Source organism: Blastomyces dermatitidis (genome assembly GCF_000003525.1).
Source record: "Blastomyces dermatitidis ER-3 genomic scaffold supercont1.5, whole genome shotgun sequence".
Classification (NCBI taxonomy): Eukaryota; Fungi; Ascomycota; class Eurotiomycetes; order Onygenales; family Ajellomycetaceae; genus Blastomyces; species Blastomyces dermatitidis.
Window position 1 is genome coordinate 4,256,607 of NW_025544778.1, and position 15,487 is coordinate 4,272,093.

The window sequence follows — 15,487 nt, forward strand, 5'->3', positions numbered from 1 at the left end:
ATACTGCATCCCTAGGTATATTTAGAAGTAGAAGTACGCTGTGTACGTTCTTTCATAGGTATTTAAATATATAATAGCAGATACTTTTGAGTTTCTAACATACCTTTGCCCGTAGGAAACAATCAGCTTTGCCAGAAGCCAGCCAGGGCTTGCCAGAATATGAATATCGCAAAGTTGGCGATGATGCGCATATTTCGAGATGTGGAGCTTCCTAGCCTCGAATGGTTTAGTGTATCCGCGGTTGTCCCAGCTACAGCAAACCTTAATGCTCACGTGGCTTTTGTTAGTCATCCATTAATCATTCATATGGATCCACGAGCGACTTAACATCACGGATGATATAGTTATTTATATTGACCTACATGGTTGTTTTATGATGGACAAGACTATATATCTATATATATAGGTTCGTTCTCTTACCAAAACTTATCCTTTGTAAGGGATATCAAATTGCGATTCCAGCTCTATGCAGCCGGCTGCCAAAAGCTTAGAGCGCTAGACTGCGCACCGACGCTACCTGTGGAGAGGGGATTTTAAGGGGGAAATCTTAGGATGCCTATGATCATGGAGGACAGTATCGATGTAGATGATCTTTTCGGGGATCCAACCTCCCTAGAGCTGGGGCTGGAAGGCGCCGCACCTACCATCAAGGGCCTACCTCAAAGATTAGACGAGCTTCGGCTTTCGGGTTGTTCCCAGTATGTTACCTGCTACCCCTAGTAATGAGTCGTCTCCTGATTCAAGTCCCCATGAAATCGCATTGCTAACACTAAGCTAGAAAAATTGCGTGGTCTAAACTTGGGGCAATTGCGTACGTCTCACAAGATGGCCAGAAAGTCCTACTACGTTGTCTTCACTGCAGACCTGATAACGGCAAATGGACGCTGAGTGAAGAATCCCCCATTAATCAAATCGTCGACATCCATGGCGGCCACACCGTGGTCCATCTTCTCTGGAACGAGAGTGGCTCCGAGCTGGCCATCGTGGATAGCTGTGGCCGAATCGCGATTGTCACCATTATGATGTCGCTGAATACCGTTAATCAGCCGCGTCAGGCCTCAATAGATCCCGATGATGACTTGGCGCAGCCGGTTGGATTGATGTGGTTAAATTTGAACCGACCGGTGAGTGTTTTCTTTGCAACTCTCCTATTTTGACTATGGATTGTTCTTGACATAGCTCAATCGCCAATTTGTCTAGCTATTTGGTTTTCATAAAGCGACACGGACGAATAACAACAGGTGGAATTATCCGGCATATCGGCGTCGCCCCTTAGGGCCCCTGCATCCTGTAAATAAGTCAGCTCTCGTCATGGTGACGAAATCTGGTTATATCAAGCTCATCTATCAGAATCCAGACTTGAGGTGGGGAGAGATCTCCTCGGAATTGAAAACTGTTGGATATCTAGATGGGCTGCTGACACACGCTGCTCTGGCACCGGCTGAAGGTAAGACAATCAACTCAACTATGCAGACGTAGACATATCTCTTATTTGAAAGCCTACGCATATCCTGAAACTGGACTCTTTAGGAAGTGGAATTTCTATCGCCACCCACTCAGCATGTGGGAAAGTGTGTTTCTACCGTGTCCAGGTTAAATGGGATCCCCCAGAATGGGATCAAACGATAAAGCCAGGAGGTGGCTCAATCGCCTTTCCAACACCCGCTTTCCAGGTTTTACATACCAAGACTGAAGTCCTAAGCGCTGTTTTTCACCCGCCGGCGCACGACATGGATAATATCACAGGCTTCTCACCCCCGAATGGAGCAATATATAATCTCACCCATCTTGAAATAATAACGGCACCTCAGCTCCTTCCTAGCACACAGGCTGCTACTGGCCCCTGCATACTAGCCGTTGCATCCATTTCACCCCAGAATCAGCTTGGTCAGCCACCTCCCTGTGGACTTTCAAGCGTCCTTGTCCGCTGGCAGCTAGACACTATGGCGCAGGCCCTACACCCAAGTTTTGATGATGTGGTGTCAAAGAAAACGGCCTCTAACCCCAAGGTGCGATCCAAATAACGCACCCTCTCCACTTAACTTATATCTACTAGCCCCTAGCTCTGATATCCCTCCTACTAATACCCCTGAATTACTAGTCTAAAATAATCTTCAGAAGACTGGACGACATATATTTCGAAAGATATGTCGTCTCGATTGACTACACGGAAGCTAGTAGCGTGCTTGCCATTACACACGACGATAGCTCCATTTCTTTTTTTGAGGCTAGATCCATGAGGCCCATCACTGAGAATGAAGATGGTAACACTGTGACAAGCATGCCAAATGCCGGATTCACCTTTCCAATCGACGCGTCAGGTAGGCTTCATTATAATCCCTTCAGTACATCATAACATGTTTTTGAGACTTCTTATTTATACTTCCTTCTAAGGCCTCCACATTGCATTTTCGCCAAGTGGCTGTATAGCGGCAGTCCTCGACGGGGAGGGACAATTTCATTTGCGATATATGGAGCATTCGTTTGGAATGGAAGATGGGATGTATGATAGCGGTATGCTGTTCCCTTTGGTGTGGATTTGAGTAAATGGAGACGCCATACTTACTTTTAGTTGCAAAAGGCAAATTCACATGCGCAATAGCGGCTTTGGCATTGGGATATGTTCGGGCCTGTGGGAGTGATGCCAGTGCAGATGACATTCTTGCTGTCATCGTAAGACAGCTAAATCCTGGTTAGTTTTTGGGACCAGATTCAACAAGCAAGCCAAAGTTCGTTCGCTGTGTTAACTATCACTGTATTTCAGATGCGCAAAGAACATTTGTCACCGAAGTGTATTCAATTTTATTCACGAGTGTCGACTTTACCGAGCACGATAAACTCGTGAACAATCAATCCATCCAAAAGGGCCTCAGTATGCAAGCAGTTCTTGGTTTCAGATCTCGGTTCCAGCCACGAGCTCCATCCTCCACCGTGTCGTGGATCATATTAAACATTCGGCAGATCATGGTGCTACTTTTGACAGTTTCGCATTACCTCAAGAACGGCAAGGATTCCACCCCTTCGGAGCCGGGTATGTTAACTATTTCAACCCTAACGCAAATATATATAGCCGGGAGAGAAGATAAATATTCTAACTGTCACGCATGGTTACATGTGTATCCACAGAGGTTCTCCGCATGGTTTTGGGAAATGTCAAGTGGATCCTCGATCTTGCAAAGTACTTGGTCGACGACCTCCTCGAAATTGCGGATACAATACCGGCGGACCGAACCTCATTTACTTTATCAAGTGAGTGAAAAAGTTAAAAACCCATCCTCCCCGATTTAGTCGCGATTCTTTTCATAACCCCCCGGCCTACTAACATGATTCTACCACTCCATAAGGCAAGACCTACGAATCCCCTTCCCTCATCCTCGTCCTTTCCAGCATCCCCCGCTCATTCCTCCGCCACATATTCCGCTACCTCGGCCGTTTTCCCCTAACATTCAAAGCTGCCAACAACCTAAGCGGCGAATCCTACCAACTCTTCGCCAGCATCAACGATACAATTGACCAATCCTCCCTAAAACCCGACGTCTGCGAGAAAATGCTCGCACACATCGACAGCATCGTCACCCGGACTTACGAAGCTGCCGGGTTTGGGAGCGCGGAGCGAAACGCACCTGAGCGCGAGATGCTAATCACATGCAGCATCCCGCCGGTGCTCCAACCAGCCGTCATGTCCATATTGACAGAGACGGTGCCGCTGGTAGTACGGCCGGGGGTAGAGAGGATGGCATTGGCGCTATACGACTATAGCTGGCTTGGGATTGGGGATGACAAGCGCACGGAGCTCTTTAAGCGGACGCATGATGTGGACATTTTGAAGAAGAATGTGGGTAAGGTGTTGGATGCAACGGTGGCGAAGAGGAGGTGTGTACGCTGCTGTGAAGTTTCGGAGGATACATGCCTGCCCCGGTCGGCTTCTATGTATAGGCTGATTGGGAAGATTGGGGTTTTGAGGACGTGTGTTTGTGGGGGCTCATTTGCGATGGAGAATGTGGAGGCGTTGGATCGGGTGTCGCTCCCGGTGTATAGGTAACACGTACGTAGTCTCATTTTTATATTTTAGGGGTATTATTTGATCTTGGAGTGAAGGGGTGGTTCTTCTTCGGAATCAAGGGATAGGCGTAGAAGAAATGGTAAGATATTTGTATTTTAAAAGCAGGACATTCCATTATATTTCGTTTACACACCGCGTTGGGATCCGCAAGCAATCAGAGATGGATAAATACCCTGCCTGTACTGTGTAGAGAAGGGGTAACTTGCGGTGCTAGAAGTCTGGGGTGACCACTGGGAGTAAGTTTGCGGAGGCCTTGAGTGGGAAGCCTAGAGTTGTTCATCGACCGTAGGTTGAATCCATCGCGGTTTCGGAGGTTGACAATATGAAAATTGGAGACTGTTGAAACTCGTGAAACTAGCCGCTTCTGAGATGGTAATTGGATGTTGTAGTGCTGTAAGTAGCTTTTTCCTAGGACCGAAGTTAGTGTCGTGGACCTTTGTAGGAGTGATCTGGCCCGCGGGCGTGACTTTCGGGAGATTGCTGCGCGCTGTAGTGACAGGTTAAATATGTAAAAGCGGAAGAAAAGGTTTTGAAGATAAGAATCCCTTTTTTGTATGTTTTTTGAGCCGTAGGAAAATGATTTTCATAAAATTGCTGCCCAACTCAATTGCATCGTCTAGGATACATTTATTTCCATTTTCTCAACCGATTGAAGAAGGAAGAAAAATATCAAGTTAAAACCAGCAAAAAACAGCGCTCTCCAACTCCCCCCACATCCCATTATCATACCTATGCCTATTTAACAAACCACAAACGTTAGCATTGCCAGAACCACAAGTAGCGCATTATATATATCACGAGTAACGTATCTCCCAGCACTAATTTGTCAACGCAAGGGAATTGTTCGTACCTTCACAGCATATTTCCGTTGGGGGAAGTGAACCAGCTTCTTCTTCTCCTTCTCCGTTCTCAAAGAGGCTTCGTGCTTCGACAACCGTCTCCGGATAGCGCGAGTCTGCTTTGGCCTAAGGTCAAGGGGAAGGTATTTCTTGTTCTTGTAGAAAAGACGCAGTTGCGAGCGCTGGTTGGCGTTTATGACGGTAAGGACTTTGGCGATCGATTTGCGCAGATCGTGACTATATATCAAAATTCACCGCCGATTATATTGTCAGCCAATTTCGCCCCTTTTATGTCCAGAATCGTATTTCCTTTCCCCCTGGAGTTTTTTTCCTCCTCTTTCCTTCTTTTTCCCTCTTCATCTCGTTTGCCCATTTCCAATCCAATCACTTTTCGTGCTCTTTCAAATTCGCCAAAATCGGAATCCCATGCATTTGTTAGTTAATTCGGAAAAAGACGTACATTCTGGTGAGCTTAGAGGAAGCACCTCCAGCGATTTTCTGCACACGGAGCTGGCCGAGCTCGGTCTTCAGCTCATCCAGTTGCTTGGTGAGCTCCTCCTTGTTCTTGCCCCAGAGCTGGCCGGTCTTCACCTTGGCGGTCGACTAGAAAACTATCAGCAAAGGAAACCCCCCCAAAAAAAATCCAGCATTTCCCCATCGCGCAGAGATTCAAAACGTACCATGATGGCGGGATGTCGTGTGGTGTCGGTCGGGGGGAGGGGCGGATTAATTGGTGTCGTCGACTTGGGGAGTTGAAGATTCAAAATGTTGCGGTTTGATACTCGTTGTGGGACTAGGGTTGCGTGCGGAGCCGGAGAAATAGGCGAGGCCGAGATATATCACGTGACCACTATCATCCAATTACCTGCCCAGCTATACATCACCATTTATCGAGAGAATAACGGAGGATCTGACAGTTATGGTTTTGGCGATTATTTGAGGGAGTGGACTTTGAACGATTGTTGATTATTTCTTGATACCCCCTGGCGCATCTATTTCATTTATTTACAGCTCTAAACCAAGACCAATATGGCAACTCCAACGGGGACAGGATGGGCGCAGTTGCGACAGCAGGCTCGTTCTCTTGAGACGCAGGTAATGATCATATTTCTAAATCTCCTTTATTGCCCAAGGCCTTACTGCTGGTCAGTATATACTTACACCGCCTTGTCGCAGACAGAGACCTTATTCCACACATATGCGCAATATGCATCCCTCTCGCAGCTACCTATGACCCCGTCAGAAGACGAAATAAAAGCCGAATCCCAAATTCACGATATTCTAGAACGGGTATGCACGAGAAAGAAACCATATTTTCGCAGTTCTTCTAACCCCTCCTTGCTTCAAAAACAAAACCTAATCGTCCGAAATATAATCCCCAGAGAGATGCTCTTATAGCTCAGCTAGCTCGCCTCCTCGACTCCGAATCCACCCTCACTTCCTCAGCTCTAAAACAAAACAACCTCTCCCGCCACCGCGAGATCCTCCGCGACCACCGTCATGAACTCAAGCGCCTCAACTCCGCCATCGCCGAAACCCGCGACCGCGCCAATCTGCTTTCCAACGTCCGCTCAGATATCAACGCCTATCGCTCCTCGAACCAGAATAACAACAATGCAGAGGCAGAGTACATGCTGGAGGAACGGGGCCATCTCGAAAGCAGCCATAATATGATGGATAGCGTGCTTAGCCAGGCGTATGCGGTTAATGAGAATTTTGGGCTGCAGCGCGAGTCGCTGGCGAGGATTAACCGGCGGATTGTTGGCGCGGCGAGTCAGGTTCCTGGGATGAATTCGCTTATACATAAGATTGGAGCGAAGAGGAGGAGGGATGGGATTATCCTCGGTGTGTTTATTGGGATTTGTTTCTTGGCGGTGTTTTTCTTTCGGTGATGAACGTGGCTGTTTATTCTTTTCCTTGAGTTATATCCTGCACTGGGCTGGGAAGATATGGAGTTATTTTTCTTCTACTTTTTTATGTGGGACACTAATATCAGCAGGCATGTATTTATTTTATATGGCTTCTCAATTGTATGTTCATCTATTTATCTATATTTACATATTAATCGTGTATCAAGGTCATATATGTCAAGGTGTGGGGATTGTTATTCACGTTGTATACAATAGGCTCATTTCCGAACGAAAGGGGGTATACGCTGCTTTGATATTTGATATTCACTCAGGCACTTCCATCCGCTTTCCGCGAGAGTGCATTGAGACCTTTCCATACCTTCCTCTCGTCCACCAACTTCCGCAGCCCGTTATTCAAAGACTCTAACTCCCCATCTTCCGCAATACTGCTCCCAGCCCACCGAATCCTACACTCCTGGTCCAGCAAATATACATACCCAACCTTACTGTTCATCATCCCAATCTGTTCTCTCAAGCTATCCGTCAACGCCTTTTGCCGCACAAGGAAATACCGATCATGCTGCTCCTGAGGCATCTTCCTCCTCATCCGCCACATAAACATACGTATCAACCAAACTTTCAGCACATTGTCCTCAAAGTTGATCTCGACCCGCTGCGCCGCCTTGGGAGAATCTTTTAGGATCTGGTGCAGCGTCGGGTTTTTCAGCGGGCTTACGAAGGATGCGACCTGACGCTCGGCCCAGAGGCTGGAGAATATACTCACGACGGATACCTTGCCGCGGAGGATTGGGGTTGTGTCTTGCATGGGCGTGGTGGGGGAGAGAGTGCGGCCATATATGTTGGGGAAGTAGAGGGCCTTGTCGGCTTTGAAGAGGCGGGTGTTGGATATGAAGGTTTTACCCTTGTGATAACGCATATTTGTCCATTCGCGGAAGTAAGGTTTGGCGGCTTGTCGAGCCCTACAGGTTGTGAAATGATTAGTGATATTCGTGATTTACAACGTTGTTCCATTCTGCTATGTCTGTATTCGTCGCATTACAACGTTCGCAAGGGGTCTTTACAATTCTTGTCGTCGGATGATATGTTTCTCATAGTCCACAAAATCGTCTCGACGTTGTCGGAGAGTTCTGTTATCTATACCGGAATTCTGCCCAGCTTGCGGGGGATAAGGGAGTCCTAGAGGGCGACTGAGCGGTTTGGGAGTAAATTCCCCCTTTGGACCCTTTGCTTCTGCTAGTGGGTCAGTCGCATTGTTGCTGTTATTGTTGTTGCGAGGAGGAGGAGTCTTGATCTGCGCGGTCCCCGCAGGCTTTGCGGGAGTGGGTGAACTGAACGTTGATGCATCTCGCCTGCGGAGCTGTGGTTGCAACTCTCGGAATTGGCACGATAGGCAGCGGCTTGTGGGAGGAAATAATGATGAATGAAGTGAGAGTAAAATTGCGCGTGGCTTTGACATGGCTGAGATACAATGGCAAATGCCGGCTCTGCTATTTACCTGGCTGCTGAGCACTGAGCTGCGTTTGGAATTTTGAACCCATCGTTAATGACCACTAAGTAGCTCCACGTGATCTGGTGCCTATTTCGTGTTCCGTCACACAGGCGACGTGTTTCCTTTCAACCCCATCGCATATTGTGAAACCATATCAATTGGATAACAAAGTGCGATATATTTTGCAGAAACAAATAATTCCATCATCCATGACTCTACTATGCTACTGCATTGATGTTTTCTATGATGGATCAATATGGAGAGGGATAAAAACGGATGTGGCGACTCGGAGCGTTTAGCAGACAAGGAAACGTTTTGCGAGGATCTCTATAAATTTAGCGGGCACAGCGACAACTCTCAAGAGATCGATGAGTTAGCAGTGTTACTGAAGCAAGCAAGGAAGAGAAATTCCCCCGACCGAACGCTCTCGCGAACTCCCGGATCAGAGAAGAGCACCACCCTCCCAGATTGCCACAATCTTAAACGTCAAAAGGTCCCTGATGCGCAGGAAATTGCTAGTACTATGAGATCTGACAAGCCCGCATCTGCGAGATCTGCACTTCCGAAAAGGCGACCAACACTGGATGGTGTTGGTGGGAACATCCCGACGTCCAAGAGAAGACGCGAGTCCACCGTTCGAGTGCGTCCGGAGCACCAGCAAATCTTTAAGGAGATGGTGTTTTGTTAGTATTGTCCTCGCCCTGTTCGTTGGCTGTGCAGAAGTAAATATAGCCCAAAAATGGCTATTAGGTGCTGACACCTTTATCACTCAGTTTTCATCCCTAATGATGACATCGCTCCCGCACGTCGCATGCGAATCAATAAGGCACTCGAATTTGGAGCCTCCCGCTCATCTACCTGGGACGACACTGTCACTCATGTGATCGTGGATAAGGCGATTTCTTTCACTGATGTATTGAAATACTTGAGAGTCGATGCCTTGCCAGTGAGTTCACCTGGATGCATCTCCAACCCTTTCTTCTAACTGTACTTCGTAGCTATCGGTGTCTCTGGTAAACGAATCATATCCGACTGAATGCATCACCTTTGGGTCCCTTATGAACGCGTCTCATGCTCGCTTTCATGTTAGTGGAGCTCCGGCCAAGAATAACGAAGCCTCCAAATCAGATGGAGAGCCTGCCGTGCGAGATTCACCAAAGCTAAAATCTTCGCGCAATGGGATTTACCAAGAGACCCCCGTTCCGTCCCCATCACCACCGACCAACGAAGGGCTTCAAGACCCCCTAGTTCCGCCACCTTCTGACACTCATCGTAAAGATGACTGCGCCGATGTAGTAGAGCAGTGTTCCCAGAAGGGACATGATATTTTAGATGAGCTGATTAAACAAGCACGTGCAGAGAAGGTTCTGGTAAGCGAGACTAGTGTTATTTTTCTATTATCTATCTTGGGGATATGCGCTGAATGACAACAGCCTTTAGATCAGTCAGAAGAGGAGGACGTAGACACAGCTTCAACCATAGACGAAGTAGATTCAAACTCCGATTCGGAAGCTGAGAAACTAAATGAGGCAAAGAAGAAGAAGAAGAAGAAGAAGAAGAGGTCCACCGGAAATCCACAATGGCAACAGACCTTTAGCTGCATGCACAAGCATGATGGACACACGGATCGGGATAATCCCAACGCTCGTACGATAGAGATTTTACAGAAAATGTCAGAGTACTACGACCGCATTTCAGATCAATGGCGCACACTCGCGTATCGAAAGGCTATCAGCGCTCTGAGGAAGCAGAAAGAGAGGATAGTCACGAGAGAACAAGCGGTTACAATCCCTGGCATCGGCGAGCGACTTGCCGCTAAAATTGAAGAGATCGTTTGGACAAACAGACTCAGACGACTCGAAGAAGCCAATGCAGAGCCGCATGATGTACTTCTTTCACAATTTCTCAATATTTACGGAGTCGGGTTTGCCCAGGCTTCCAAGTGGATTCAGCAGGGCTACCAGTCATTGGACGACCTGAAGGCCAAGGCCTCTCTGACAAAGAACCAGAAAATTGGCATTGAACATTACGATGACTTTTGCCAACGAATTCCACGCGCGGAGGTGGAAGCACATGGAGCAATTGTGAAGAAGCTACTCTTTACAGTAGACCCAGCCGTTCAAGTCATAATAGGAGGGTCTTATCGTCGTGGCGCAGCGAGCAGCGGAGATATAGACCTCATCATTACCAAAGACGGTGCCACACAAGCGGAGATCTGCGCGTTGATGACAGACATAGTTATCCCGGCCTTGTTCCAGCAAAATTTTCTGCAAGCAAGTCTTGCAGTAGGCAGACGAGGAGAGAGTTCAAAGTGGCATGGGGCATGTGCATTGCCTGGAAGCAAAAACCCCGTCTGGCGCCGGATAGATTTTCTGTATGTTCCTGGCGATGAGATTGGGGCCGCGCTAATTTATTTCACGGGCAATGATATTTTCAACCGGAGTCTGCGGCTGTTAGCGAGTAAGAAGGGTATGTGTTTGAACCAGCGGGGGCTGTTCACTGGCATTATACGAAGGGAGAACCGGGTCAAGCTGAACAGTGGACGTCTTATTGAGAGCCGGGACGAGAAGAGAATTTTCGAGATACTTGGTGTGCCGTGGCGTCCGCCCAACCACCGCATCTGCTAGTTATTAGGATAGGATATTTAATGATAATGATAAGGATAATGACAACGATATAGTTTCTTGATACAGAGTTCAGTCACATGACGATTTCGGACATACATTTTTCCGCTCTCCAAAGGCGGTCTGCGTAAAGACATCTGATTCCGCTCTCACAAAAAGTTTTGCCATCACTTTTGTAAGTATATCAGTTTACATAGCAGCGAGTTCGCGCGGGGATCTATTGCAGTAAGAGCTGTGAAGATACCTGCTCATAAACTTTTCTGTTGATTAATTTTCCCTAATTAAAAGCACCCTGCAGCTCATTTTTTTTTTTTTTGGCTTTCCCAGTCGCTTCCTATCACTTTTGCTCCTGCAGCTCTGCTCTGCAAATTACATCTGCTGCATCTGCCAGGACACACTGGGTGAAGCAACAACCCTGTCTGAACGCCCCTCTTCTTCTCTTTTCGATGCTCAATTGACCTTGATAAAATAAACCTATTTATCGCGCGTTGAAATAGGCGTGGCGAGCCCAAAAAAAAAAAAATTAAAAAAATTAAAAAAAGAAACAGATTATATAAAGAAAAATGGGGCGCAAGCCAAACGGAATCGTCACCGAATTCTTCAACCGGGGTGCCAAACTCCCAGACTCGAGCAACCGCTACGAACACACATGCAAGTCCTGCGGACAGAATTTCCCCAAAGGCCGCGCTGACAGCCTGCTCAGCCATCTGGTTAAAACATGTCAGGCAATTTCGGCGGCGGATAAACAGCGCGTGCTACATCTGTGGCGAGCAGCGCCCGAACGCGGTGGACGAGGGAGCGCCGGAAAGAAATTGCACGTCGATGGGAGTGTGCGTATTGGACGTGGCAAGCCGGGGAGTTTGCCATATGCAGCGAGGCAGACGGTTTTCAATGGGATTGGCGGCCTCAATGGGCTGAATGTGCTCGCCGAGGCATCGAGGCAGGTAGGCGCCTCTGATGGGAAGCACCCGAATAACAATAACGAAGTAGGAGGAGAAAATCCCCTAGGAGATAAGACTATTGTGGTAGATCCGGCATTGGAAACGTCCAGTGCGGGAAAGCAGCGAAATATTGGTATATAGTCCCGAGTTCTGTTGTGGAATGTGTTTTCAAACTTCTGAACTCTTAGTCGCTAACACGGATTGTTGGTGATTATCTTAGAGGCTGACCTTCGCGCCGCACTTGCCGCATCTTCTCCGCCGCCTAACCACTATGACCACCATTCGGCAGAATCTTCGACCGCCATGGCATTCCTTAATAACAACTTCTCCCTTGCCGCTGAACATAATCCAGATCCCGGGCAGTCCTCGCAGCTCTCCTTGATCGCCGCTTCTGCGAATGAGATGGTCCCGCAGGATGGAGGCCTATCCCTAGATAATGATGTATGACCCTTTATTCCAATGTGTCTTTTATTGGATCTAAATCCCAAAACTCTTCTTCCCCTTTGTCAAAGGAAGCAGCTAACATCCCTACCTAGGTTGACTTCGACTCTGCTACTCATCACGCCGCCTTCTATCCTCGACCTATTGCCATACACCCCAGCCCACAGGACTCCTCCGGGTTTATCAACAATTTTGGTGAAGCTAGTAAGCCGACAAAGCATAAACTTAGAGCGCAATTCTCGGAAGAGCGTCGAAAAGAGGTTCAATTGGTCAGGAAAATGGGTGCTTGTCTACGGTGTCGGATGCTGAAGAAAACTGTGAGTATCCACGCCTCCTCTCTCTTTTATTGGGCTATATGTTGTGGGAAGACGTAGCTTGGTAACACCCAGATATAGTGTTCTTCGGAAGACCCGTGTAGGCAATGCCGTACAATTCAAAATCCCCGTGTATGGATGGAATGCTGCATCAGGGATCGGTTGCCGACTCAGTTAACCGCTTACTCCGCAGGTAAAGATTCTCCAATCAGATAAACCCAAGAGGGAATATTAACTCCAAATATTATGGTCAGGCCTTCATACGACATTGGCTTATCACGACATAACCAATGCCAAAAACCAGCTACCGTTTGACCTTGGGATCGGAAGAATTGAGATATTTCACTTCGACTGCCAACCCCCGAAGTTCATCACCTTCAGTGCTTTACACCATCAGACGGAGACGTTACCAAATGTGGATCCTGAGCTTCCCACACCGGCTTCCGATGAAGAACCGAAGGTTCAAGCGCAGCAAGACATACGAATATTAGAAGGCGATATTGATGAGCTATTCACCAAGGTAGAAACTTACGTCAAGACAATGGCTACCCAGTATTTCGAATCCGAGCCGTCGACTTTCGTCAGAGAATCAGTGACTCTGGCTTGGGAGCTTTACCAGAACACAGCTGTAAGCAAAGCTGTCACTTCTCAAGTTTTGTGTGTAAAGTCGTTTATGCATATTTTAACTAACTCAATTCGATAACAGGACCAATTACTAGCTGGCGTGTTAGACCTCTGGATCGCAACTCGAATCCTGGTGGACGCGGACCAACTAAAATGGAAGATATTCCTTAACCCAACTCTCCCGCCATCCTCCACCCAGCCTTTATCTTCAACTTCCACAGAACTCTGCACTCCCATCGATGAAACAAATTCTCCACATTCATACGCTCTCATCTGTGCCCAACTCCGTGCCGCTACGGAGAGATTTGCAGGAAGAATTAGTAAGACCGTTCTCACCAAAATCGAGCAGCGGTTACTTCAAAAACAACGTAGTGGCCACTTCCGCACGTTCTTAGGTGCTGTCGTATTGATGAACTGTGTTGAGCGTATGTCGTGGCTGTTCATGAAATGGGAGAACAGTGAGCAGGACAGGCCACAGGTATTTTTATTGTTCATTGTTTATTTTAATCAGAATTTTACTTTAACACAAAATCTGCGGTAATATTAACTCAATTTCAATCCAGTGGCCCCTCGAAAACGGCCCCGCCATGTACGCAGACCAAAACAATCGATTCGCTGATATTGTCACCACCCATCTCCGCATGCGCTCCCTAGCCCCAGACTGCACCGTGGATCCTGAAACCGGTAACCTAATGGCCAGTTACAGCCGTGACCCGGACGTCACAAGGTGGTTTAACGCCATCGGTATTTCACGTAGGTAAACCCCAATAAAACCCATCCATGGCCCTTACGCTTAAAAAATCCTCTGTTAAATATCGCGTTGAGCACACTTTTGCTCCTCCCTTGGTTACTAACAATTATGTTTCTTTATGCAGCTCAATACTTCCAAGAACGTCAAATGGCAGCATTCGATGCCTCAAACCCACGCTCTCTCGATTTGCTCTATTGTACACATCTATTCCGGCCGGCTGCCGAAAATACTACAGGATAATACTTTCCTTCCGTTTTATTCTCCTCCCCTTTTCCCCCTCTTTTTGCATCCAATTCCCTGTGTTTATTTTAATATTATTTAAACGGGGATTTTGTACACTGCCTATGAGCTTCATGTGTTTACGAGCGGTATGCTATATTTTATAATACCGCTTTCCTCCCTTTTCGTGCTCTTTGTTCACCCTCTATATATTTTCTCTCTTATTTCACCATCTTTTTTTCCCGATCCATTTCCTTCGCTCTGCTTCTATATCCACGCTATTGATTGTTTGATGCGATTTATATACATGGGAAAGGGTCCTGGAAAATGGCGGAAACGGTAAAATGGTGGGAAACGGAAAATTTGGGATATATATGGGATGGGAGGGGACATACGTCCTTTTTTCTTGGGGGGAAAGGGTCCACAGCTTTATGGTACATATCTGGCGTTTTGGTCTGTGTTTTACATATATACGTTCTAGCCCGTTGGTGCGCGTTCATATTTTACTTACCCATCGAATCTCTCTTTTATTTTTCTGGGCGTTGGATAATCAATATTTCTCTTGCCTTTCTCTTCTTTGTCTTTGCAGTCAAGCGCGCTGCTTTGCTGAAATGTTCAGCGCGTTATTATCTTTTATCTTTTTAATCTTTTCCCCTCCCTCTTTACACAAAATCAAGGGCAAAATTTTGATTAGGGCGGCCACCTCCTTTTTTTTGCTATGGGCAAATGTGCATGTGTTGGTTACGGTTTAATGGAACGGAGGGATCCTGTATCTTGTTTTCTTCCTTTATATAATTTGTCCCCCTTTCATTGGAATTGCTGGCTTGAATATGGAAACGATTGAGATGAGATATGTTCTTTCTCCGTTTTTCTAGCTTATTGGTACAGGGCCCCTTGCTAGGCGTGTGATATTATAAAGTTGAGTCGTCGTCCTTTTTTTTTTTTTTTTTCTTCCTTGCATACGCTCCTTCCCTCACCATTCTCCCCTAGGACAAAATAACAACGTAGCCTGTTAGTTATCCTATAACCAAGAAAATATCTCTGTAACTGTAATCTATATACAACCCACATGTCATGGGTGTACACATTAACTTTTTATATTTTTTTCATCCGTACAAGCATCAAATGCTCGCTTACGCTCGCTTTTCTGCTTGCGCAGCCCCCTCTACCACTTCCACCCTCCCGGCGTGTAATGGGAGTGTGATTGCCAAGAAGAAAGAAAAAAACATAGGAACGAAGGAATCCCCGTATCACTAAATTTGTCAGATCGCTGAGCATGATTATGTTGCCGATAGTCCCATATCTAGACCG

The 15,487-nt window shown here is 46.9% G+C and overlaps 6 protein-coding genes across 7 annotated transcripts; 4 read left to right on the forward strand and 2 right to left on the reverse strand.

The window, feature by feature from the left end:
* The first annotated feature begins 330 nt into the window (after window positions 1-330).
* Window positions 331-4,471, forward strand: BDCG_05456 (RNA polymerase II Mediator complex subunit Sin4). The gene is made up of 10 exons (XM_045421136.1): window positions 331-698; window positions 779-1,124; window positions 1,201-1,447; window positions 1,531-2,009; window positions 2,102-2,321; window positions 2,395-2,514; window positions 2,582-2,692; window positions 2,765-3,031; window positions 3,127-3,249; window positions 3,345-4,471. Exons 1-10 carry the CDS (start codon window positions 553-555, stop codon window positions 4,040-4,042), a joined length of 2,757 nt encoding a protein of 918 aa, XP_045277088.1. The 5' UTR covers window positions 331-552; the 3' UTR covers window positions 4,043-4,471.
* Window positions 2,815-5,708, reverse strand: BDCG_05457 (60S ribosomal protein L35). Its single transcript, XM_045421137.1, has 4 exons — window positions 5,583-5,708; window positions 5,363-5,505; window positions 4,914-5,139; window positions 2,815-4,798 (listed from the first exon to the last, which is right to left on the reverse strand). Exons 1-4 carry the CDS (start codon window positions 5,583-5,585, stop codon window positions 4,793-4,795), a joined length of 378 nt encoding a protein of 125 aa, XP_045277089.1. The 5' UTR covers window positions 5,586-5,708; the 3' UTR covers window positions 2,815-4,792.
* Window positions 5,709-5,788: 80 nt separating this feature from the next.
* Window positions 5,789-7,448, forward strand: BDCG_05458. Of its 2 annotated transcripts, none has more exons than XM_045421138.1 (3): window positions 5,789-5,997; window positions 6,079-6,192; window positions 6,285-7,448. In XM_045421138.1, the coding sequence occupies exons 1-3, from the start codon at window positions 5,932-5,934 to the stop codon at window positions 6,792-6,794; spliced, it is 690 nt and encodes a 229-aa protein (XP_045277090.1). In that variant the 5' UTR covers window positions 5,789-5,931; the 3' UTR covers window positions 6,795-7,448. The 2 variants fall into 2 exon arrangements, with proteins under 2 accessions (XP_045277090.1, XP_045281266.1); XM_045421139.1 differs by having other exon boundaries at window positions 6,083-6,192.
* Window positions 6,872-8,715, reverse strand: BDCG_05459 (F1F0 ATP synthase assembly protein Atp10). The gene is made up of 2 exons (XM_045421140.1): window positions 7,835-8,715; window positions 6,872-7,732 (listed from the first exon to the last, which is right to left on the reverse strand). Exons 1-2 carry the CDS (start codon window positions 8,227-8,229, stop codon window positions 7,081-7,083), a joined length of 1,047 nt encoding a protein of 348 aa, XP_045277091.1. The 5' UTR covers window positions 8,230-8,715; the 3' UTR covers window positions 6,872-7,080.
* Window positions 8,375-11,021, forward strand: BDCG_05460 (DNA polymerase IV). Its single transcript, XM_045421141.1, has 4 exons — window positions 8,375-8,945; window positions 9,036-9,208; window positions 9,261-9,632; window positions 9,696-11,021. Exons 1-4 carry the CDS (start codon window positions 8,519-8,521, stop codon window positions 10,887-10,889), a joined length of 2,166 nt encoding a protein of 721 aa, XP_045277092.1. The 5' UTR covers window positions 8,375-8,518; the 3' UTR covers window positions 10,890-11,021.
* Window positions 11,022-11,064: 43 nt separating this feature from the next.
* BDCG_05461 (uncharacterized protein) lies at window positions 11,065-15,133 on the forward strand. The gene is made up of 8 exons (XM_045421142.1): window positions 11,065-11,960; window positions 12,048-12,268; window positions 12,364-12,585; window positions 12,664-12,775; window positions 12,837-13,210; window positions 13,289-13,684; window positions 13,770-13,959; window positions 14,082-15,133. Exons 1-8 carry the CDS (start codon window positions 11,450-11,452, stop codon window positions 14,195-14,197), a joined length of 2,142 nt encoding a protein of 713 aa, XP_045277093.1. The 5' UTR covers window positions 11,065-11,449; the 3' UTR covers window positions 14,198-15,133.
* Window positions 15,134-15,487: the final 354 nt, after the last annotated feature.

Coding starts and splice junctions, on each gene's coding strand:
- BDCG_05456 (XM_045421136.1), top strand. CDS start 553: ATGCCTATGATCATGGAGGACAGTATCGATGTAGATGATCTTTTCGGG. Junction 699..778: donor CGGCTTTCGGGTTGTTCCCA/GTATGTTACCTG, acceptor ACACTAAGCTAG/AAAAATTGCGTGGTCTAAAC. Junction 3,250..3,344: donor AACCTCATTTACTTTATCAA/GTGAGTGAAAAA, acceptor CCACTCCATAAG/GCAAGACCTACGAATCCCCT.
- BDCG_05457 (XM_045421137.1), bottom strand. Junction 5,140..5,362: donor TCCTCTAAGCTCACCAGAAT/GTACGTCTTTTT, acceptor TTTGATATATAG/TCACGATCTGCGCAAATCGA.
- BDCG_05458 (XM_045421138.1), top strand. CDS start 5,932: ATGGCAACTCCAACGGGGACAGGATGGGCGCAGTTGCGACAGCAGGCT. Junction 5,998..6,078: donor CTCGTTCTCTTGAGACGCAG/GTAATGATCATA, acceptor GCCTTGTCGCAG/ACAGAGACCTTATTCCACAC. Junction 6,193..6,284: donor TTCACGATATTCTAGAACGG/GTATGCACGAGA, acceptor TATAATCCCCAG/AGAGATGCTCTTATAGCTCA.
- BDCG_05459 (XM_045421140.1), bottom strand. CDS start 8,229: ATGTCAAAGCCACGCGCAATTTTACTCTCACTTCATTCATCATTATTT. Junction 7,733..7,834: donor ATCATCCGACGACAAGAATT/GTAAAGACCCCT, acceptor CACAACCTGTAG/GGCTCGACAAGCCGCCAAAC.
- BDCG_05460 (XM_045421141.1), top strand. CDS start 8,519: ATGGAGAGGGATAAAAACGGATGTGGCGACTCGGAGCGTTTAGCAGAC. Junction 8,946..9,035: donor CTTTAAGGAGATGGTGTTTT/GTTAGTATTGTC, acceptor TTTATCACTCAG/TTTTCATCCCTAATGATGAC. Junction 9,633..9,695: donor CACGTGCAGAGAAGGTTCTG/GTAAGCGAGACT, acceptor GAATGACAACAG/CCTTTAGATCAGTCAGAAGA.
- BDCG_05461 (XM_045421142.1), top strand. CDS start 11,450: ATGGGGCGCAAGCCAAACGGAATCGTCACCGAATTCTTCAACCGGGGT. Junction 11,961..12,047: donor GGGAAAGCAGCGAAATATTG/GTATATAGTCCC, acceptor TGATTATCTTAG/AGGCTGACCTTCGCGCCGCA. Junction 12,269..12,363: donor GCCTATCCCTAGATAATGAT/GTATGACCCTTT, acceptor ATCCCTACCTAG/GTTGACTTCGACTCTGCTAC.